The sequence below is a fragment of the Emydura macquarii genome, unplaced genomic scaffold, assembly GCF_026122565.2.
Source record: "Emydura macquarii macquarii isolate MOO-44397 ecotype Brisbane River unplaced genomic scaffold, CSIRO-AGI_Emac_v2 contig_2422, whole genome shotgun sequence".
Taxonomy (NCBI): Eukaryota; Metazoa; Chordata; order Testudines; family Chelidae; genus Emydura; species Emydura macquarii.
Genome location: NW_027132559.1, coordinates 4,240,838 through 4,265,703, shown reverse-complemented (window position 1 = coordinate 4,265,703; position 24,866 = coordinate 4,240,838). Strand labels below are relative to the sequence as shown.

The 24,866-nt window shown below is 42.1% G+C and overlaps 1 protein-coding gene and 1 long non-coding RNA gene across 2 annotated transcripts in view; one reads left to right on the top strand and one right to left on the bottom strand.

Moving 5' to 3' along the window:
- The window catches only part of LOC137162230 (uncharacterized), a 106,120-nt gene that overhangs the window by 2,111 nt on the left and 79,143 nt on the right, over positions 1-24,866 (top strand). The window lies entirely within an intron of this gene.
- On the bottom strand, positions 4,647-22,931 carry GASK1A (golgi associated kinase 1A). Its single transcript, XM_067561821.1, has 4 exons — positions 21,393-22,931; positions 7,516-7,638; positions 6,320-6,423; positions 4,647-4,857 (listed from the first exon to the last, which is right to left on the bottom strand). The coding sequence occupies exons 1-4, from the start codon at positions 22,929-22,931 to the stop codon at positions 4,647-4,649; spliced, it is 1,977 nt and encodes a 658-aa protein (XP_067417922.1).

The window sequence follows — 24,866 nt, the reverse complement described above, 5'->3', positions numbered from 1 at the left end:
TACAGGAGGCAATTGGGCAGTACAGGAGTGGACTGGGCCCTTAGCTGACCCGCAATGGAGAACTTTGGCAAACCATCACTTTAACAACAATTCTGTCTCTGCTTCTTCCCTCTGATTCTGTATTACTAGGAACATTTGTATGAAAATAGGATCTTTCTTTCTTAAGGGTTCATCTGCTCCTGAGGGCTGTTCCCCATTCTAAGTTGTCATAAAATCATTTCCATGGCAACTGATTCGTGGCTGAAGAAAGGCAGACTCACTTGTTATGAGAGGGTTTTTAAAGTCATTTGTGGTGTGTCTCACTGCTCTTTAACTCCCTAAGAAGACAAACAATGAGATGCTGGAGATATCCAGATAATCATGTTGTTTGTGCATCAAGGAGCTTGGTTAAACCATATGATTCAAAAGTACTATATCCTGGGTAAAAAGATAAATAGTACTTGGCAACACCTGATGAACCTGAGTTGTGTACTTTTTCAGTCTTTGATTTAAATCACACCTATTTTCAAGGTTTCTTTCTACCTGACATTGCAAAAGCTATGGCAAATGGTGTTTCCAACCTCAGACTTCCCACCAATTTCTGTAGCAAAGACATTTGGGCAAACCTCCAGACTGCTGGGTGAACTGAACTGCAGTTTTGATTCCTTTAATGTTTTGCCTCTTGCTCTAAATAAACCATTTTTCAGATACATGTATTATGGGCCCAATAAAGCAGCAGTGAGCCTGTTTATTAAGCCCGTGTTCACAAATTGTCCTTGAAAGGCTTTTTTTAACCAGATAGGCTAGAACAGCTTCAAAGACACTCTCCTGCTGTATACACGTCACACTCTGACTATTAATAATGAATGGGTAGGTCGTAATCCTTAAGGAGAACAGGTACATAAGCCACTCTCTCAAGTTCACAGGCTAACTTGTGGCTTTAAACCACAGCTTACAGTAGGGGGAATGCAAAGGTCCAAAACACCAGCAATAGCTCCAGAAACATTGCACCTCCAGACACTCTTACACAGCAGCTGGTTTAACTCCTCTTCTACCAGTTGCAGCTGACTGGTGCAGAGGGGGAGAGGCCACTTACCCCTACAGGCTTTTCACCATCATTGTCAGTTCTAGAATGCTTCTAGTCCCAAAGTGCAAGTATCAAGATGGTGACAACTCCTGTTGTGGCACAATAGCAGAGGTGGGATGAAGCCTCCTTGAAACCCATTTCCTGCCCATCCTGCTTGCCCTCCTGTTTCGGGCCCTATTGCTCCTCCTCTTTATTTGCCTGTCTCATTGAACTCAGAGGGATTTCATGGGCCTGTCATTGGCTGCTTGCCAAACCAAAGCTGTGTTTGAGTTATCTGAGCATAAAAAAGGCCCCTGAAGCATCAGCTTGTATTGTCTTTTTGCACACATGGAATCTATAAATGCCCAGTGAAATTTGATTAAAAAAACCTCACTCCTGAGACGACACTTTGTCAAGCTAGCGTGAATTTTTATAAGCGAATTATAAAGCCCTAAAAATAGGTTTCTAATGGGAAACCTGGCACATCCTTAACTGCAGCAGAGTGAAGACACTTTTTGAACATATACAGAATACACTGAAATGTTCAAAGCAGTTCAGAGGATTTAGCCACACATCTTCCATTAAGTTTAATGATTAAATCTCATAGACTGCTTTGAAAAGCTCAACCTATATTTCTCTGCATATACAATATAAACATTCTCATAGATTTTGAGGCCAGAAGGGTCTGGCCTCCTGCACATCACAGGTCACAAAACTCACCACCCATTTCTGTACTAGGCCCATAACCTTTGGTTGAGTTACTGAAGTTCTCAAATCTTGATGTAAAGATGTGATGTTGCAGAGAATCCACGTTTACTCTAGTTTAAACCAGCATGTGGCCCGTGCCCCCACACTGCAGAGGAAGGTGAAAACGCCACAGGCTCTCTGCCAATGTGATCTGGGGGAATATTCCTTGCTGACTCCAAATATGGCAATCAATTACACCCTGAGAGTGTGTGTGAGACACCTGAGAAAGAATTTTCTGTAATAACTGGGAGCCCTCCCCAACTCTAGTGTCCATTCAGAACACACCAAGATGTGTATTATCAATTTCAGTCAGATCATTGTGTGGTGTTTTGGTTTTTTCATTTATTATCATACATACAGAAGTGACATCTGTTCAAGTTTAACCACCCAAAATACCCACATACACATAAGAACATGCAAAAAAACAGTATGTTATGCAATGTTAAATTTAAACAGACAAAAAGTCAGGAAATGCAAAGGTTTTTGGTTCTAAAAGCAACATTAGCTAGCTCCATTGCCCATCATACGTGTTTTCTGACATTGAGGTTGACGTAACATAAATACATTAGCCAAAAAACAAGAATGGAACATATCGCACATATGCTAGATCGCTGAATTAATGTTGCTGTTAGGACTCAAACTTTTGCATTACATTTTGTGGATTTAATTGTGCAACATTATTGTTCTTGTTATTATTTATGTATTTATTCATGTAGCTCTCTAGCTGTGCATGACATTTCACAGAACAAATAATGACTTTGTCTGTGCGCCAAGAGTTTACAATTTAAGGTCCCTGTCTGCAAACACTTACTGCTGAGCGTAGAGCTTACTATTATGAAGAAGCCCTGTGATATCATTGACTTCATTACAGTTCCACATGGACACAGCAGTTCTCCTGTGCAGATCAGGCCTAAGACAACACAGTGAGGATGGGGAAGGAGTGGGAGAAAGATGAAAACAATGGAGTAACCCTGCCCTCACTGAAGTCAATGGGAAAACTCCCATTGACTTCAGTGGGGCAAGAATATGCCACATAAAAATGATGTGGTCACTATGGAGACCAATCTAGTGTTTTGGTGGTTACAGTTTTTGTATAGTAATAGCAATTGTTTTGATGTGATGAACATGGCACTAACTTCACTTGTATCCTTTTAATCTTTCTCTTAAAAAGAAATGAGAGAAAAATAAATTGCTTGTGCAATTGGATGGTTGGTTTTTAAATGGTCCCCTTTAAATTTTGAAGCTGACACCTCACTGAGGTGAATATGGTAGGAGAGAGGTGAATTCCCACCTTTTCTGCTCCTGTTGTTTGACTGCAGATCATTTTTGGTAAAATGGGTTCATAGGGAAACAGCACATTTGTTTACACTGTGGTGGATTTTTGTAGTAGAAAACAATATAGGCCAGGACTTTCACAAGTGACTGGTGATTTCAGGTGCCTCAGTTATTAACACTTTCTGAAAATCAGGCTCCTATAAAGTGTCTCAAGGTGGGCACCCAAAGTCACTAGTCACTTCTGAAAAGCTTGGCCTTAGATTATATAGCAAATATTAGCTGTACGATTAGAATGTCACGAATATCGTAGAATGCAACCAAAACTCCAGAGAGACCGTAAAATGCTGGATTCTCCAGTTTTTATTATTTTTTTGCCCTTGCCATTTTTTCCTGGCCCTGATGCTTAAGTAAATATTTTTGGAGGATTTTGCTGTCCTTTTTTCAGAGAGACATTTACAATTTCTGTCATCTATGACTGAGAGGCACAATCACACTCACTGTCTCAGCAGCCAGGCAACTATACAGTGATGACAAAAATAAGACAGGACTCAAGTAGGCTGTGCTAAAATGCTTAGCACATAGCATGCTCAGAAATCATTTTGCAGTTGCTTATAATTTTAAAAAATATTTTTCTGCAAACCAAGAAAGGTTTCAAGTTTGACAGCTGTTTTTGCTGCTGCAATGTCCAAAAGAGGGTATTTAGAAGCTCTTTAGTAGGAGGCATTTTTGTTTAATTCTCCCATAGCTCAAAAAATGACAGAAGTGATTTAGTTCAAACTTTTCTAAATAAAATAAAAATTCACTCTGAATCTAGCATGGAAAATTTCAGCTCAAAAGGTGAATGTTTCAGGAAGCATTGAGTGTATGAAAACAGAGGGTTAGAATAGAAAGTGCTTTGCAATCTTAACTTTAGCAATTGCTGCCAGATGTTTGCTGCAATGCATTATGGGCCAGATTCTCAGCTATATCCAGTATCTATAGGCACATCATTCATTAGACAGAGGAAGATGTGTCTTAGCTCACATGCTATTTCATCATTTATATAATTCACTTTGGAGGTGCCATCCTTTTTTCTTATGTCAAACCAAACGGGTCATGTTGACTATTTCTGAAGCAATTAAGGCTTGATCAAAAGCCTATTAAAGTCAATAAAAAGACTCCCATGGACTTCCATGAGCTTTAGTCAGTCCCTCACACTGTTGATTTAATATTTCTCATGTTGTCTTTAGTATTTTGGCTCAACGTTCAAGAAAAGATTTTCAAAGGACCCTAAGGGAGTTAGGTATCCAAAATCTCAGTAAGATTCAACTCCTTAGAAAATCCAAGTTGGAGTCAATAAATACTTGGTTAATGCATTTTCCAAGCATTTCTGTAATGCATCAGAAATTTTCTTTCCCCAGCCTGTTTATTCCTGGGATCTATTCTGCTTCTCCAGGATATGCTGCTGAATTTGATTCTGAAGAACCCAGCACTTAAGCTCAGCTTCTGATCATAAAAGCTTTAGAGGACTGAGGTATATCCATGGTTGCAACCTTGCACTGTATATCAGGCACGTGTGTCACCCTTGTAGGGGCATATTTTAAAGAGACGAATCCTTAAAGATTGTCAAATTGTGTTCCTGAATGTACTGCAGTAGGATCTCTCCTCTTCTGTCAATGGCTTGAAGCAAGTGTCGAATTCCTTGGTATCCACCCTGGCTTTCCCAGAATTCCTGATCCACATACAGTGACTTTAGAAGCATGTTCTGTAAACATCCTGATTTGAGCACAGCTACAGCTCTGTCAGGAAACCTGGTAAAGAAAATCAGAAGAGGGAAAGGAAAGGATTTGGAAAGATAAAATCATACAACTAAGGTGCTAGAGAGCAGAATAGTGGTTGCTCCATTTCTATCTCTGACCCCTGATGTAGTCAGCATTCTGTTCTTTTCATATTTTATGCAAAGCAGAGATTATTTTGGTGCTAACTTTCTCTTGGATGCAGAGGTTTAGAAAGTTGTAACAGTTTAATAAGCATACAGTGAAAGAGCTGTCCTAGTCTAAAACATTTGGATCTGGATTTTCAACACTTCAGTGTCAGAGGGTGTTTAGATCCTCAGTTTAGGTCTATGTCCATCTTTACCTAGGATGCAAGAGAGCAGTTTGGTATGAGAAATATATCCTGGTATTAAAGGACAATTACCCTGCTAAGCCAATAGGTTCCAGGCATATGCTTTAGGGGATACAAGTTGCCTAAATGTCTTGTGACAAGTTATTCCGTACCACATAGAAATGGACTCAAACTGCCAGATGTAGAGCTACATCCAGATTTCAAACAACTCAAAGTCCAGGGTTATTCTGGTCCAGGGTTTTGGGTGGTTCCCATCTCTGCTAACGAATGACAAGGGGTGTAAACTATACAAAACTCGCCTTGTAATATGGGAGTTGCTTCCACAGCAGGGCAATCTGAAATGAATCCAAATGGTCTCAAAATGAAAAGGCTGATAACGTGTGAGAGCTTGATATACAATAATGCACGAAGTACTGAAATACCTGTTTGTTTGATATTTTGGGCAGCTGCCGGCTAGAGGGAAAATAATAAACTTTATAGTTTCTGAGATAGCCAGCAGCCACCCTCAGGGTGAGAGAGAAATATTCACCTCGGTATGAAATATGCACACACAGGGCCTGATTCTGATCTCACTCTAGTTTTATACCACTTTAGCTTCATTCATTTCAGTAGAGCCTCTCCGGATTTTACACTGGTGCATGTGAGAACAGACTGAGGCCCTATATCTGTGTTTCTGATATCTGAGCACGTAGGACCCTATCCAAACCCCACTGCAGTCAATGGGAGGCTTTCCCCTGTCTTGAAGGGGCCCTGGGTCAGCCCCCATATTGAGACTTGAGCGAAAAGGCAATCCAAGAAACTAAGATATACAAACGTGAGCTTGCACAACTTGCACTACTGGGAAATGTGGAACAAATGTATATAGCATGGCCATAGGGGGTGTAGATATCTACAGGTTATACACAAATGTAAAGGGCTCAATCTTTGTACTAGTGGTGAGCCCCAAGAATCACTATCTAGAAGAAAACCGCAAACAGAGGCAAGCCCCATCCAGTTCAATTTATTCTCACCAGAGATACATCTGTTTTTATTGAAGAATCTTAACTGTTGTGCCTTATATATTCTGAAAGGAAGGGAATTTTCCAATGGCCTGGGCTGTGACCCTCCAGTACTTTTAGCTAGACTTGCTTCTATTGCCCTTCTTACCCATCAATGCCTTCCAACAGCCTGAAGTTGATTTTTGCTTCTGGATGGTGAGGTCTGCCTGCATTGTCAATGAATACCAGGTGAGAGGGCTCACTCCCCCGGATCTGGTGGGGAAAAAAAGCAAGAAGTTCAAACTTTGGGGTGTTTTGGGTGGAAGGGTAGTTTGTATACAAATAGTGGGTTTTTGAATATTTAGGTTTGGCAGCAATGACAAGCCATAGCAAGGGTGGAACCAGGGACCACGTATTAATTCTTAGAGACTCACAGCCTACTTTCATGTCTGTACCCAGGCCAGTGCAACCATGTGCTGCCCTTTACCTTGGAGCTGGTAGCAAAACCACAATTTAACCCAAAAGTCTTAAGTTGCCGAACATATGTCCTAGCTGTGCCAAATAAAATGCAGAGGGTCACCATGGCTGGGTCCCTAAAGTTAAACTCCTCTCGTCCCCAAGGACCCTGTGCTAAATTGGTCTGTAGTAGGTTTCTAAGATGAAAGTCGGATTGTCATTATCTAACATTACTGAGCAACCTCAATGTCACATTTCATTCTTAACTGCCTATTTTATTTATGATGATTATCAGCACACTCTTTGATTTCATGGTGAGAAGAAACGTAGAATGCACCTCATTTGTTTAATATTCTGTTGGAATAAAATGTGAGTATTGTTGAAGGAATACAGTCACTGTATGGCTACTAGGTCATGCTGAACTTTTACTTCAGAAATGTGTCGGCGGCTATCCAACCTAAAGGAGATCATGTCATGCTGTTTTTTATGTGCTGCAACTTTAGAGAGGTCTCCCTGCCTCCTGCTGTCACTGTGTGTTTCACTTCAGATGCAGAATGTTACAAAGAGAATCACACACCAGGGTCGCTGCTCTCTCTCACTCATCCTCTTTCCCTCTCAGGACCAGATTTTGATACACTTATACTTACTTACACTGAGTAGCAAATTACTCCACGAATTGTCCCATTGACTTAGTTACACATACAGGAATTTAACCTATAGACATTTTACATTTTCTTTATTTTCCCTTACCCTAAAATAAAAGTTACCTAGACATATTTTGTTCTTTGTGTCTGGGGTAACAATATAACAAGAATCAGTAACGGATAACCAGTCTTCTCTGTTAAAAAACAGTTTAGAGGTTAGAAACAGAAAGGATGGATGCAAAGACAATGGTTGGGGATATCATACCAGGATGTGGACTAGGACCAGCTCAGAAGGATTCCTACATTTGTCATGAAGCATTTCCTCCATGCAGGGTTCTGCAGGGTCTGGTTGAAATCCACAGCAGTAACGGTCCAGGCGGTCATGAACCTGTAGGAGACATTTGGAGTCTTTAAGGTTGCCTTCAGGAATTTCAGGATGGTGACGTTAAGTTTTGTGTTTTAACAGGGAACTTTTTTTGCTTGGGGGAAAAAAGCTTGCTAAGATTTAGAGAAAAATCCAGATTATTTGTTAATGAAAGAGCTGTTAATATAAAAGATTGATGGGTGTTCAGAGAACCACTTAAGAGTTTAGCTGCTTTTCTGTACTCTAGATAAACCATTTTGGTCTGAAAAGTGGACTGTAAAGCTCACAATAACAGGCTTTCCTGCAATATTTCAGACACTTCTTGCTTACAGTATTTCAATACTTGATGTTTGCATGGTCTGAATAGATTCTGTTTCCATCTCAAACCAAGAGGAGCTGCATATAAAAATGAAGGCAAAACAAAACAAAAATAAGTTAATTGAATTTTTTTGACCCTCACAAAGGGATTTTCTCAGGCCAGGGTCCAGTTCAAATACTGGATGCAGGTTTAGATTGGTTCCTGCTTTATACGAACCATTTCACCCATACCTAATCATAATCTAAACAACTCTTGATAGATATGAGAAGAATGAAAAAAAGGGGGTGGAGAATTGTTTTATGCTTGCTTGGACTTTCGGTGCATTCTTAACACCTGCATCGGGTGGGATTTGTTTGCAGATCAAGGTGGATACTTCAGGTGGGGCACTGTAACTTGCTTTAGTTGCATCTGTGTTTAGTAATCCATGGGCACTTTTGAACATGCTCCTCCTCACTCCCTGTCTGTGGCTGACAGTCCATTCAATGAAATGCTGATGCCCTCCCTGAAGTCCTGCTCCTGCTCTGCAGCCTTCTACTGGAATGTGCATTATACAGTCTGGGGCACAAAAACAACTGCCCCCTTGTGGATCCATAATCTAATGTTGAGATGTTAATTTAACATCTTTGAATTTAGCCTGACATAGGGATGAACCTATTTCATTCTGGGTTTATTTCCCTGGTTTTTGGTAGGGGAGTGCCCCAGTGTTAGAACCACCACTGCTACGAAGGAACCACAGCTGGCAGCAACTGGCAGATCTGAAATTGTCACCCAAACCTATAGGGTCAAATCCTCCCCTGAGGATTTGGCACAGGGGAGAAGGAATCCTTTCATAGACTGTTATGGGGCCACTACTTTAGCCCATTGCCCTCATGCTGTATACCTGCCCTATAGGGGCAATAGCTGGTGGATCCCCCTACTGGCAAACTGGCTGGTCTTACCCACCTTGCTGCCCTGCTCCATTTACTAAACTCAGGCAGGGGCTGTTGGGTTGCATGGCACCCAGGTGTGCATATACTTTATATGTGGGCTCTCATATTTTCCTCTACCCCACACCTGAATAGTGGAACCACATCATTTGTGCTCACACCTGACACTCCATATCCTGGGAGGAAGAAATAGGATTTGACTCTCAGTCAAGACTACTGTTATCACTATCAAGTGAAACCCAGAAACCATAACCCCTTTCTAATTTTTCATGCCCCTTCCTCCACTTTGTTTGCTTTGTCACAACAAGCTATTGAATTTTAGGCTTCTTTCTACGAAGCAGCCTGTCTGCTGTCTCGGTTATATAATAATCACCATAGCGGTGTGCAAAAGGGCTGCATATAGGAGACTAACTCACTGCCTCCTCCTAACAAGGCTGGCCAGAGCCCAGCAGCATAAATCAGGATGTAATAAAATGCGACCAATGCTGCTGAGGCAGGCAGAATTTTCAGAGGAGGCAGAGAAACACCGATTTCTCATCAGGCTGCCAAGGAATTTGGTTCAAACCAAAGACGTGAATCAGTAGCCTGGTTTTGGGTTATGAATCTGTAAGTCAGATAAGGTTCTCTGAGGTTCATGAACCTTTCGGTCAGGCTGGGCCAAATTTCAAGTGAACCTGAGCTGAGCGTCGGGTGCCAAAGAGGATTTATGATTTTCGGTGGAAAGCATGTGATACAGGGTAATTTCCACAGTTTCAACGTAACACCTACCAACAATTTTAGCTGAATTGTGTTTTGTGTGAACCCCAAACTCAAATCGAAGCACAGGGGAAGAAGGTGATAAAAGAAATGCGTAATTGATTCTTGTGACCATTATATTCCTAACCCTTTTATATCCCGAATTAGTTAATTTGATGCCATGCTAGTATTTCTTAACATAACCTCATCAGTTGATGTTTAATGAGGCACTCAAGGCAATATTCTCCTTCAGGGAAACCCAACAGCTAAAGTGTTTTCTGAAACAAAACGCATTTGAACTCAGGAAAATGTCACACTTATTCCATACACTTCCTATATCTAGGTGATGGAAAGCTCAGCACATTGATTTCTCCCACCTTTTATGTTGTTTTCCAGCATAGCAGAATTAATAGTCTGTGCAGAATATAAAGAAAATCTCAGATGATTTATAGCGAGATTAAATGTGCTTGTGAACTAGACAGAAGTTTGACTCAGCATACTCACTGAGAGACCATGAAAAAATCATAAATTGTCACACACAGGAAGAAATATTGGCCACATGTTCCAAGGTAACTGCATTCCAACTTGGATCAGTGCTTATGTCCACAAACCCAGCACTGCAAACTGTGAAATGGCACGTGAGAATGGGCAATAACATTCTGTGACCTCCATCCCACCACTCTGGGTGGAAGATGGCAGCCAACAGCATGCACACACGTGAAACAGAGTGTCAGTCTGGGTGAGGAGTACCATGGAAATACTTATGAAAAGTGCCCTGGGATACTTAATGTTCAGACAAAGCAGACAAGCCCTAGAGTTTGCAGGTGTCATCTGAAAAACCCCCATGAAAAAATATCGCATCAGATTCCTGTTTCCTGCCTCGGGAGGGAACAGCCCTTTTATTAATGACCCAAGCACTCAACTCAGACTGAGTCTGCTCAGGTGTCTAGAAACAGCCAGCTCACGCTGGCCATGCACAGACGCTTGACACGTGCATTAATATCATGAATCCCATGGGTGTATTACAGTGGTTCTCAAACTTCATGGCACTGCAACGCCCTCCTGACAACAAAAGTTACTACACAACTTTGCGCAGGGCTGAAGCTGTAGCCCAAGCTCTGCTGGCCTGAGCAGGGGGGGCTGAAGCCTTCAGGCTTTGGCTTTAGCCCCTGGCAGTGGTGCTCAGGGTTTGACTTCAGCCCCAGGCCCCAGCGTGTCTAATGCAGGCCCTGGCAACCCACAGTTTGAGAACAGCTGTTGTATTACGTCCTTTTATTAGCATACACAGCTCCATCCTACTAAATAATACATACCTTTCTATCCCCTCTCCTCCTTTGTTGAAGGCTGATCCTCAGCCCACATTGTGTCTTCATTAAAAAACCTCCCTTGCTTGGTACTGGTGGTAACTGGTATGTGTCCCCATCTGGATAGGAACATATTGCCTTTTCTCCACCCACTAGAATGTGGATAGCCATACCTTTTAACATATTGCCGGGAGACTCTTTTTAGGAAACCAAGGAATAAATGTATATTAAAATAACACAATTTATAAGGTAGCGGCTGAGTCAGCCAGTCGAGTCTGGCATCTGACTTGAGTCTCTTGCCAGGAGATGGTTTGGCTAATTGTCCCAAGGTGACGGTGATGATCTCTCAGATCAGTTGTGATGCACCGTGGCGGGTTGCCGCACCTACTCTCGACTGACATCTGCTCCCTTTGACAGTCTGTGTCTTTATTTACAGTATAAGTAGAGCTAAGGTAAGACCACGTTCCACCTTGGCTCTGCCTATACAGTATTACGTCTTGCACATTTCTGTAATAGCAACAAACACATGCCATCCATCAAATGATCTCAAAGTGCTTTCTAAGCATTAATGATTTAAGCCTCACAACCATCCTGTGAAGTAGGTAAGTATCATTATACTACTCATACAGATGGGGAAACTGAAGCAGAGAATTTCAGGGACTTAGCCAAAGTCACATAGGCTGTCTAAAGCAGTGCTGGGAATAGAACTCAGGTCTCCCAACTCGAAGGTCTATGACATAGGGGTGAGACTATTTATTCTAAAGGTCCTGTTGGAAAGGAGGTGTTTGTAATGGATTTCAGAGGCACTGGGAGTTACAATACAATAGCCCATGTATTAGAGACTGCCTTATACTGAAGAGAGCTTTAATGTGAAGGGATAGAATATGACCTACCTGGCTCATTTAAGTCACAAACTATGAAAACTGATTTTGTAGTGTGCTTGCGGGGTTCATGCCTGTAATGGAATTTTAAGCCTTTTCCTGGCAGGTAGAGGAGAAAAAAGGAAAGGTTTTGAATTTGACTTGTACACAATTTACAGGAAATTGCTGGATAGACATAATTAATTGTTACTTGAACTTCCAAAAACCACTAGGTTACATTGTTAAAAGTTAATAAAATGATACACTACAAAAAATACTTCTTCCCAGGAAACTTTCAAGTTCATATTTTCGACAGGACCTGAAGCAGTTTAGAAAAACCCAGGTCTCCTGAAACCAAAGGGAGAAAGAAACAGGAGTACAGATGGTTAAACCACAGTTGGTAGAGTTTTTTTATACTGTCTACAATTAGTGGTTGGATGCTGGGCAAAGGTGGGGGGGATGAGGCTCAGAGCTGTGCATAACTGTGGTTTTGGCATGGATGGGTGTCAAAGAGCTTTGTCATCACTTTTGGCTCACTTGGTTTTTCACTTCTCACTTCTTTGAGTTTCTCTTTAAAATTGAATTTATTCCAACCTACTCTGGTGAAGGCCCATTGGGTTTAGTTAAGCTCTGTGTATTATACTTGGGGTTTGCAAGGATTCATCCAGCATGGCAGATTTACTATGTTACAACATATTGCATGTTTCATACCAAAATAACAAAGCACAAGCTGGAAAAATTAATGCCTAGCCAAAGACGCCAAAGAAGTTTAAATAAATTTCAACTCTTACAAAATGGTGGCAAGTCACTCTCCATGAGCAATGTACTGTTTATATTTTATGATCTTGTAGGCAAAAGGACCATTGTGGCCATCATATAGTGTGACTTCCTGCAAAACATACCATAGAATTTCACTCTAATTCTTGCACTGAGTGGAAAGAAGAAAGTTGGGGGAGGGGGGCAGGAACCATGGTGTGGGGAGAAGATCAGAGGAGAGGGGGAGGTGGGCAGGAACAGGGTGTGGGTGGGTGGGATGGAGAGAAGCAGATGGAGATAAAGGCAGGCTGCCAGCACAAGGGCAGATGGGTCTACAAACACTACAGCACACTCCCCTCCAGATTCTGGAATTGAGTTGTGGGTTTCTACATTCCTTTGTTGTCAGCAAATAGCCATGGACCTGACTGGAAACCTGTGTGCCTCTGTCCTGTGGAAAAGCTAGTCTGTGGCCATGTAATCAAAGGCTGTATCACAATGCCTGTGCACAATGGGGATGAGTTAATGTTGCACCGGCAACCTTCATTCTAACATTTCCTAACTTTGGAGGGCTTGACTATGAAACCTTAATAATGTTCTTTTAACGTAGGGGAGTGGGTTTTTTGGATGAACTTAACATTTATATTGTGGAACTGCCTAGAGGCCAACCAGCTCAGGGTCGCAAGTCATGCTCGGTGTTGTACAAATATATGGTAAATATATGCCCCAAGGAGCTTGCCGTTTAGAAGACAAGGCATGACACAGGTCAATGAGGAAAACAAGTGGGTTGTGGGGGGGACGGCCAGGAAGACAGGATGACAGAAATAACAGGATGTGTGCAATTCCTAGCCAGTCACAGCTCTCCCTCCCGCTTAGCCATCATCCAGTTGTAGTTTGCTATATGTGTTACAGGAGAGGGGAGCTTTCTGTGGATTTTGATGGGGAACTTTTCTCACACATAAGGGGCAGCTTGGAAGGAAGAACAAAAGAGCATGTCAGAGAATTGATGATGAAGGCTGGCACTTGACTCTGGAACTCACTCCCCACCTTGGTCCGACAGACTTTGCATTTGTTGACTTTGAGGAAATTTTGAAGGCCTTATCTATTTTCTCCTAATTTTGTTGAAGGATGGTTGATTGAGGGATGGGGGATACTCAGGTCAAAGATGGTATTTCTATATTTTATTTTACTTCACTGGACAAGTGCTATATTTTGTCTAAGTTGGTTTATATGGGCAATTCCTTGTGTGGCTGATTCTTATTTACATTGAGGATCCTTCGCATTGTTCTGGAGATGTAAAGGGGACGTAATGAGGGCGCACATTATATATACATGCATTTTCAGGCTCCTTTACACTGCCAGAGAGGTGCAAAGGGGCCTTAGTGTAAATGAGAATCAGACTCCATATATAAAATTTTGGACAAAATGTGGCCAGTTTCTTTCCTGTGGAGCCATCTGAATTTTGCATGGAGAAGGGTTTTGTTATGTAAGGTTCATACATCTCTACTCGCCATGGTTCTCATTACATCACTAGGAGACTTTATTCATGTGGAGCTGGGTCGTTCCTCCAATGAAGTTAATGGGCATTTTGCTATTGACATCAAGGACTAGGACTGGGACCAAATTAATTTAACCTATTGTATTTTGATGGGTTCTGCCATGTTTACCATAAGGTCCAAACTGGGCATGTTGCCAATTGAGGTAGGAAAGCATAGACAAAGACAATATTACTGAGTCAAATCGAGAGAGGGATGGTACGTGAAGTGACCAGTCAACCCAAAGCTAAAAATCACTACCTCAAAGATGAATGCTGCAGACATTGCCAAACCAGGAGATAACTGAAATAGAGGGGTTCTGCTCCTGCTTTCTAGCAGCAGTGCCCAGCGAGTGAACAGCAGTATTCACAATACACTGCACACTCTCTTCTGAAGATTTTTCTTGGCAGCAAACTTTATGCCTATGGAGAGAGCTTCATATAGAGTGGTTTGAATCATGTTAGTGAGCCACGGTATGAAAAATAGGAGTAGTCTCTGAAGGTGTTTATAAAGGATATTGATCAATGCAGCTGGCCTTTGGGAACTCATGTGAAGCAACTATATATTAGAGAGGCTGAAAATAATAGAGGCACTCCCTTATGGGAAAGGCCCATAGAACGTAATACAAAATGACAAACCTTGTATCGAATTTTTGGCTCATCCTATAGAATTCACTGTTGAATTCTACCCCTTTTTTTGTCATTTGGTCTGCTTAACACCTTAGATAAAAATCTAACCCAAACATCATCCTTTTCATTTAGGGCCCAATCTTCACATTGAGTCCAATAAGATTTTTGCTATGGGGTCCAATTTTCCCAATGGGAGCAGGTTCAGTTCTGAGTGATGGAGCAAGGAGGTAGAAAAGAGAATAAACTTGTGATTAATCTTCCCATTCCTGGTATTTCTGAGTCACTGTTTAAAACTGTTTCTGTCTGGTATGCCCATGGTCCACATCACTGCTGTGGCTAAATTTGAGATCTGCCATATCTCTACATGGAAGAAGGCAATAGCTGTTCATATGGTACTACTGGCAATCAATCCACAAAGAGACATTGGTGTTCTTTTATAAGAGAGCTGCTTTCTTAAGCCTATTGGTCCAGAGATAAATTGCTACTCTGGAGTTGTGGAAAATTATGAATCAAAGAGCAAAGAAGGAATCCATGCTAGACAGTTTTATCATGGGGAGAACCCAATAACACTTACTATCAGGGCCTGACATCACACTGAGCTCCTGGGCAATGATGGCAAAGGATGCGCTCGTGGCCGGGAGATGGGAAGTGAAGGTACTAGAATGAGGGGAGCAGAGAATGGAAAACTCATCCTGGAAAAAATAGTAAGTTAAAAAGGTGTAGATCCATAGGACCAGAACCTCAGCTGGTGTAAATCAATGTAGGTCCAATGATGTCTATGCTGATTTACACCAGCTGAGGATCTGACCCATGTGGTTTTTAAGTAAAAACACAAAGGGTGAAACCTGGTCCCATTGAAGTCAAGGGAATTTTGCCACTGATTTCAATAGGGCCAGGATTTCACACCCATAACTCCACTAACTCAAACCCAGATGCGTTTATTAATAAGTTCTAAAGTAACAGTCACATACAAAAGAGCCGATCAGAGAATTTCCATTTCTGCTCTTTAAATGCTTATTGTACTTCCTCTTAGATTAGTTTTAAATATGAATGTTAATAGTTTTAATGTAAAATATTCCAGTCATGACTGGATTCTTTAAATCCAGTCATGATTGGCACCTTCTTCCAGCCATACTTTGAGGTTATAAAGATTAATGGTTAAGCTCTGTCAAAAAAGAAAAAAGAAAAAAAGTAATAGGAACACACATTTTAGCAGATTTTTTTAAAGCTTTCAAATAATCTTTTTTTCCCCTAATGTTTGTCCCTAAAGTGCTAAGTAATAGCCCTGAGGTGCATAAACAAGACACTATCTCCCATATGAACCATCTCTTCCTTTGCTCAGTTGCCCCTAATAACTCACTCTTCTCTAGTTCAGAGACACTGTAATAATCCCCCCTAGCAGTAGGTTCTGATTTTCCAGATGGAAGATTAAGCACTCTTAATCCACACAAGGAAGAGAAGGAAAATCTCCATGATCGGAAAAGGATCCTGGTTAGAGAGAAAAGCTGATTTTCAGCAACAAAAAAGACACCAAGAAGCGAGAAAGTCTGGAAAACATGAGACTGACATAAGATTCTTTTAAATAAGCATGACCTCACACCAGTCTGAATCAGGACTAACTCCACCCAAATCGGTGAGGTTACACCAGGATAAAACTAGAATAAGTGACATCAGGATCAGGTCAGATGTGTCTGAAGCTTCCCTGTGTAGCCATGTTCCCCTTCAAGTCCAAAGAGCTTTGCATGCATAAACCATGTTCAGGCATTTACCCTGAGCTTCCAAACTGCACATTACACTGAGAAGTGATAAAACAGCTGTCTCTCCCTTCCACACACACATTGATGATTAAACACATGTTTATTGAAGATGAACAGTTATGCAAACTGATGCACAGTAATGACATTTCATGAGCATGAAAGTAGACATTTTTGTTTATATGTGATCTGTAAATGAAAAATAAAGGCCTTTTTTGTGCTTCTCTCATACATAAAGAAGGAGTGGAAGGGCTTTTGGTGTTTGAAAATCTGCTTGGGTTATTTTTGTTTGGTTGGGATTTTTTCACATTAGAAAATCAAGTCCTGTCTAGGCTTGAAGAAAGTATAACAACTGGAGAACTAGTGAAGTGGTGACATCAGAGGAGCCAAGAGGATGAAAGCTGAGCAGAAGATAAAACCTTTAAACACCAGCACCTTTCCAGCATTCTTTGTACAGCACAAAGACGAAAACAGGGGCACAAGCCTAGTTTTTAAAATAGCCTTGGTAAGTCCTGTGAGAGGGTGCTGGCTGAGAACTGAAGGCTGAGCCAGCCCTCTGCCCCTGGAACCCTAATCAAAGGGGGAGTGGAGCCAGCTGAGTGAGCCTGTGGGTGACTGGGCTAACAGGGAGCAGCTGTTATGCTCATTAAACTAGTCCTATAAAGGCTCACAGGAAGGCAGTCAAGGGGGGTCACCAGAGACTCACAGCAGGGTGGGAGAGGGAGGTGGAGGGCTCTGTGGGAGCTGCCCGGAGTTAGGGGCTGAGATTGTGCAGCCCCTGAGCCTGGACTGTGCATGTAAATGGTGGTGGGAAAAGACTCTAAATAAAGAGCATTAGTGGGCACACAAAGTTGCGATCTGCACGTGGTTTGTGGGGCAGAGGCACAGAGCAGCAGGGGGGCAGGTGCAAACCTGCTACAGGTCACCTTTGAGTAATACAGCCTAATGACAGGTCTGAAACATGAAAGACCTTGGGCCATATTCCCTGTTGCTCTGCGTCTCCTGTTGTCATTTCCCCCTATACAAAGTGGGTGTAAAATGCTGCGAGATCTGAATGGCAATGAGTTTCACTGGTGTAAGTAATGAGACGCTGCAGGGCAATGGAGAGTTAGCCCCCCTTACCTCCCCTCTCTCTTCTTTGAATCAAAATAGAAAGACTTTAAAATGAGGTATTTCTTACTCTATCACTGCTTTAGTTTTGTTGCATGCCTAGCAAGGAGACTGGGGGAGGGAAAAATGCTTCTTACTGTGTGGAATACCTCAATGCTAGTGACAATAGTCAAGACTCCCTTCAGAATAACAAAAAAAACCCTCTTCTTTTAATACTAATGACAGGTCTCAGATTGACAGCGCTGTAGCCTGCTATTTATTGACACAACAGAGACAGCATGGGCAGCTGCAATGCACACTTCCACCCACTGCTGTATATCTAAATTTTGATCTATATTTGGATATCCTCTAGATCAAAGGGGTAATTCACACTCCTTGCCCATTCAATCTTCTGTCTCACTGCTAAGCCTGTTAACAAGGGTGCCCATTATTTGTGCTAAGGATTTTTGCACTGTGGACAACGGTCCACCAGGAACTGGACTGCAACCTCCAACTCCGTGCCCGAACAGTTGCTCACTGAACAGCCCTATGGTGGGAATGACCTTTAACAATGACTTCTAGCTCTAACTCTTTAAGTAGTGCGGGATTATTTAAAATAGTTCCTGAACATAATGAAGGGCATGTTTTACACACACTCACTGAACTTCAATAAATGTGTTACTAAGCAATTTTCTCTTTTGCCAATAACCATTACTTGCCTTATAAAATGTGCACTGAAGGATCTGGAGTCACTCCGACTTCTCTAGGGGCTACATGTGAGAGATGCTGCATGCCCCCAACTCCCACTGAAGTCAGCCCCTGTCAGGATCAGGAGCCTGAAGAGGACCAAAAGCTCTTAGAGATAGGACACTGCTGTACATAATAGAGCTTCAGAGGGAACAGCGGCTTTGCCAGGACAGAACAGAGTTAATGTTAGAGTGGGCAAGTGCGTATTTTGTAATTAAAGGTTGCAGTTTGTTACAAGATGCTTCTACTAGGCTGGTTTTACCCACAGGTAAACCAAAGAGTTCTTGATATCTCCTTTTCTAGGAAACCTAATCCCCATGCCAACGTTTTTGAGGAAGCCTGGAGTACTTCAGGCATCTATTACTGTTTGACTTGGTTGGCACAATGCTAACTAGGAAATGAGTGGCAGAGACCCAGCAAAACTAGATGAAGTTCCTTGCTTTGCTACACAATTCGCTACTTGAAGAGTAGTTCATTCTGCAAACAGACTGAGTCTGGTGGTTTAGGAAGTTTGGCACACTTGATACAGCAAATATGACACTGTAGGTTTGTTCAGAATGGAAAGCTACTGTGTATATTTTCAGTTTTTTCCAGTGTCAACTCCCAGATACTCTGAAACCTGAAAAATTAAAACAAATGATAATGATAGCTCCCCTGGTAAACAAGCAGCAATCCAGCATATCCCTGCTAAAGGCAGAATTCCCCTGATTTGGAGTCAATTTCAGGCTTCTGACAATCAGTCATCTGTGTGAGAAATCCCTTGTACAGAGTTCTACTGATTGATGATACAGGCTTTCCGTTCTTTATCTGCCATTTGAGAATATAAATAGGGTTAGATGATCATGACAAACGGAAAAGCTAATGAAAACATGAATGAGCCCAGACTGCAGGCATTCAGCATTCCTGCTAGGAATACTGGGTTGTCCTGAGGCTGCGTGGAGTCTTATGGTAACAGTGCTTAGAGATGATGAGCTACACTTATGGTGTAAATCCCCATAGCATCTTTTACTTCAATGAATCTATGCTGATTTATTCCAGCAAGAGATCTGGCCCTAGTATCCATCCTGCGCCGCCCCTGCCCCGCTTTGCTCTTTAGGGCTCAGTCAGGCAATCCTTCCTCTGGTAAGTAGTGCCATTTAAGTCAGTAGGATGATTTGACTGGGTAAGGATTGCAGGACTGAGCCCTGTATTACTAGTTTATTATCAAATGGTATTGTGAACCTCACTAATCTGATTGAATCACAGCCATGGGAGTAGTCGTGCGGTGATCAGCACATGGTTATGCTTCATAAACCTACTTTAATACAGAGTACAAAATCATCCTAATTAGATGATGCCACTTGAATATGAAAAGGACTATTTAAAAAAACTTTAATTTTTGCACATTCATCCATGATCCATTTTAACCACAAATCTGCATGGAAAAAAGCCATGCCTCCCTTGGATTGTTTCCTACATTGAAAACAAACAAAATCAGTGAGTTTTAATTTCTGATGTTAATTTTGACTTGGAAACCGAACAATCTAGAACTAAACTCTGCTTTCTTTTTCAACCTCTCATTTGCTTTCAGTGTTCCGTGAGATGTTCTGTTCAATGTGGTGTTTGAGGAAGGGCTGCAAGAGCTTGGATGGAGACAAAAACCATTGCGTAGACTTCTTTGACAATTCTGGAAGCCAGGAATTTTTGAGTTTTAATCCTGGCTCTGTCACTATTATGCTGTGTGACCTGGGGCAAGTCATTTGGCTTTGTGCCTTATATTCCCAATTCGTAAAACACGAATAATAATCATAGAATTGTAGGACTGAAAGGGACTTCGCGAGGTCATCTAGTCCAGTCTCCTGCACTTATGGCAGGACCAAGCATTATCTAGACCATCCCTGAGAGGTGTTTGTCTAACCTACTCTTAAAAATCTTCAAGGAATCCACAACCTCCTTAGGCAATTTATTCCAGTGCTTAACTATCCTGACAGGGTTTTTCCTTAGGAAAACTTCATTAGGAAGTTTTTCCTAATATCCAACCTAAACTGCCTTTGCTGCTATTTAAGCCCAATGCTTCTTGTCCTATCCTCAGAAGTTAAGGAGAACAATTTTTCTCCCTCCTCCTTTTAACGGCCTTTCATGTACTTGAAAACTGTTATGTCCCCTCTCAGTCTTCTCTTCTCCAGACCAAACAAACCCAATTTTTTCAATCTTCCCTCATAGGTCATGTTTTCTAGACTTCTAATCATTTGTGTTGCTCTTCTCTGGACTTTCTCTAATTTGCCCACTTCTTTCCTGAAATGTGGCACCCAGAACTGGATACAATACTCCAGTTGAGGCCTAATGAGCGCAGAGTAGAGCAGAAGAATTACTTCTCCTGTCTTGCTTACAACACACCTGCTAATATATCCCAGAATGATGTTTGCTTTTTTTGCAACAGTGTTACACTGTTGACTCATATATAGCTTGTGATACACTAAGACCCCCTAGATCCCTTTCTGAAGTACTCTTTTCTAGGGCATCATTTCCCATTTTGTGTGTGTGCAACTGATAGTTCCTTCCTGAGTGGAGTACTTTGCATTTGTCCTTATTGAATTTCATCCTGTTTACTTCAGACCATTTCTCCAGTTTGTCCTGATCATTTTGAATTTTAATCCTATCCTCCAAAGCACTCAGAGTGTCACTGTGTTAACTAATTATGGTAAACGATCTGTTCCACCTTGTATTTAGCTGTAACACTCTGAGTAAGTTTCCTAAACCTGAAGAAGATCTCTGCATAAGCTCAAAAGCTTGTCTCTCTCACCAACAGACGTTGGTCCAGTAAAAGATGTTACCTCACCCACCTTGTCTCTCTAATATCGTGGGACTGACACATCTACAACAAACATTGCATAAATGTATAGTATGACAGTAATAATGGATACTTCTGCTGGGTTTGTCCCAGATCTCCCCTCTCCCCAACTCTCTCTCTCTCTCTCTCTCTCTCTCTCTCACACACACACACACACACACACACACACACACACACACACACACACACACACACACACACACACACACACACACACACACACACACACACACACACACACACACACACACACACACACACAAACACACACACTGATTGTTTCAACACCAAGCATACCTGTAGGAGAAAATCAAAAAGCGCCAATTTGGCCCATTCTGTGTGCAAGACACTCAAACACGGAGCTTTTCTGAGAGCTGCTGGGGAATCTGCCATGCCACACCGTTGCTGTAGCAGAGACTGGTACTGTAGCCACCCTAGTGCAAAAGAGTTCTGGTCATTGTTGGCATCATCTAGGTGCTGGATATCTGACACCCACCATATGATGGGCCTAGCTGCACCATTGGTGTATTTGTAGGGCAGCATGGAACTGTTGAATTTGCGGGCCACTGTAGGCAAACTCCTATTCAGCCCCAATACTCTGTCCAAGTGAAAAGCTAGCACCTCATAGAGGTCACTGGGCCGCTTTATTAATCCACAGAATCCATCCAAACAGTCTCTTTCAGGGTCAGATGGGAAAGTGTCTTGGCTGGCTGAAAGACTGACTCTGAGTATTTGTCCGTGGGCAGGAATTCTGGTTTTGGTCACCACTTCACTATCTGCCAGCAGTTTCATCTTCTGCACATCATCTGCAGTAAACCAAGGTGGGATCTTCTCACCAAACCTCAGGCTGCCCTCCCATTGGGCAGAAAGGGCATCTTCTTGAGTCTTCATACACCATTCAGATGTCTGTAACCTCTTGGCTATATCCACCCAGGAATGGGCTCCTGGCTCTCCAGGCTCCTGGGAGAAACTGCCTGTCTGTCTCTGAGTGCCTGCTGCACTTCTGAAGGGCAGCCTGCTATCTGCTTCTGAGATAAAGGCTTTAATCGACTCTGAATGCTGTGGCTCAGCACCAGCTGCCTGCACATCTGGTTTGTATTGGTCCTGTGGCACAGCTGGCTGGCCTGCAGAAGAGTTCTTAAGAAGTAAACCAAACTCATGCTTTCCATCCTGCAAACCCCTATTATTGCTGAGTGAAGGAGAAGAGAAAGGGGACCCCTCCATTTGTGGTTTCATATCTGCCTTCTTCCTTGTTAGCTTATAGAAATGAACATTGTTCCCTGTATTCGTTAGTGAAAAATGGGTATTAAGCTCTCTTTTCTTTTCACTAGTGGTCCTGAGGGGAATGTTTTCATGCTGTAGTTCACTGCTGGCTTCAGAGCTTTTCACAACAATGCTATGTTTCCTAATCTCTCCTTTGTGCTTTCTCTTTGCTTTCAGCAGCATGTGGTTTTGTCTGCGTGGGCTGCTTGGCTTGTTCTTTTGTTTGCAAGTGGAGCGGGGATGGTGTGAGGATTGCCTTGCCTGATTGGTGCCAGGGGCAGTGGGTCCCCATTCTCTGCGGTCAAAGCTCCTGGCCCGCCAGAGGACAGAAGCAGTGGAGTGTATCCACAGACGCCGGGGCCGGATGACTTTCCCACGTGGCTCAGGCAGTGCCAAGAACTGGAAATTGGACTCCCCGTAGCTGTTTGGAAGCAGCAGAGGAAAACTAGTAAATGCCACCACAGTGAAGGCAAGCAAGAAGCAGAATCCAGCCACAGGTGGTCTCTTCAGCCTCATCCGTCTCCATGACCTCTGAGCCTGTGGAGTCAGAAAGGACAACCTTATTGACTGCATCGTGGGGGGATAGCTAGGGCAGAAGCTCTCTTCATGAAATATATTGGCAGGGAATTGGGTTGATCATGCAAGTGATAAATGTAGATCATATTGTGTTAGTGCTCTCTAAGGCTTCAATCCAGCTCCCACTGATGCCAGTAGGAACTGCCCCCCACCCCATGACATCAATGAGTAAAGGGTTGGGCTGTGATGTAACTCCATAGGCTTCATCAAGGTTGAATTTGGCCTGAAGAATGGAAGAAAGTGAAAAAAGGCAGAGATTTAATTAAAAAGGCAATTGTCCGCAGTCCTAAACTATGCAGCATCCTGGCCATTACAAAACATGCCTCACTGACTCACTAGCAGACTGATACTTTCTTATGAGGGACAGTGGAAAAGCAAGAAAGCTTAAAGGAACATCTGGACAGGCATAGATTACCAGTGTATAAAGTAATCTCCTCCCTCAATGGTGGATTTGCTGATATTGCAGGACATTGATCTATACTTACCGTATTCCTCTATATCTGCCTCTGTCTTGTTCTCGTTTTGTAGAGATTGATATATAGATAGATTTCAAAGCCAAAAGGGACTGTTGTGGTCACCTAGTTTGACTTCTTGTATAACACAGGCCATAGAACTTCCCCAAAATAATTTCTACAGTAGATCTTTTTGAAAAACATCCAATCTTGACTTAAAAATTGTCAGAGATGGAGACTGACCCTTCATTAATTAATGGTTAATTACTCTCACTGTTAAAGCTGTACACTTTATTTCCAGTCTGAATTTGTCTAGCTTCAACTTCCAGCCATTGGAACTATAATACCTTTCTCTGCTACGTTGAAGAGCACATTATTAAATATTTGTTCTTCATGTAGGTACTTATAGACTGTGATCAAGTCACCCCTTAACCTTCTCTTCGTTAGGCTTCAGAAGCTCAATCTATTTAGCATATCACTATAAGGCATGTTTTCTAATCCTATGGGTACGTCTTCACTGACAACGGCAAATTTGCTGCCGTCCAATCGATCCAGAAGTCGACGTGTTAAAACCACCCCCTCAAGTGGCGTAGTGCTGCATCAATGAGAACTCATTTCCCAGCGGCGCAGTGCAGTGAAGATGCCGCGTAGAAGAGGAGTTACAAAGTCGACGGGAGTTACGCAAGCTACTCTGCGTAGTTTGCATCACTCCCGTCAACTGCCGCCGAGTTTCAAGGTAAGTGTAGTCCAGGCCTATAATCCTTCTCATGGCTCTTCTCTGAAACCTCTCCAATTTTTCAACATCCTACCCCATTTACAATTACATTTTGAGACCTATCAATCAGCCAGCTTTTCATCCATTTGATGTGTGCCATGTTCATTTGATATCTTTCTAGTTTTTTAATCAAAATGTCACATTGCCCCATGTTCCAGTGCACACCCTATGCTGTGCTAAATTGGCTCACCTTCTTGTCCCTGTTACAGCCTTCTCCCACAAGAACCTCCACGCCTTTACTTTTTATGCTGGCTTTCACACCTGAACATCCTCTGTGCCTCATAACCTAACCCCTCTCTTTCAAATACCACCTAGAAATACTCTTCTGAGCCTTCCTTTGCTCATCTTCATCCTCGTCCTCTTTCCTGGCTCTGTCCTCAAATTTTAGCATCATTAAATACATTTAAAATAAATACATATGAATACAAATATATGAATACAAAAGAATGAAGAGGATGGGCATGTAACAAAAAGCATGTCACATTTTTAATTACCTGCAAAATGCTATGCACTCCTATCTATGGCATTCTTTAAATAATAAGTAATGGATGGTGAATTTAAAACCATATATACTTTTAGCCTAAAGGAAAGAGAGACATTGTATCTGTATTTGTTTGCTCAAATAAAATGTTTATTATGATTTGTATTCTGTTAGCACTTAGGAGCCCCAGGCATGGACCAGGACCCCATTTCACTAGGCTCTGT

Bases quoted from the DNA above. Each gene is read 5' to 3' on its own strand.
- GASK1A (XM_067561821.1), bottom strand. From the start codon at position 22,931: ATGCAGTCAATAAGGTTGTCCTTTCTGACTCCACAGGCTCAGAGGTCA. The intron at 7,639-21,392 runs GTATGCTTGGTG...TGTCTCCTACAG, and splicing joins TTTTTGATTTTCTCCTACAG to GTTCATGACCGCCTGGACCG. The intron at 4,858-6,319 runs GTAAGAAGGGCA...TTTCTTTACCAG, and splicing joins CTGTTGGAAGGCATTGATGG to GTTTCCTGACAGAGCTGTAG.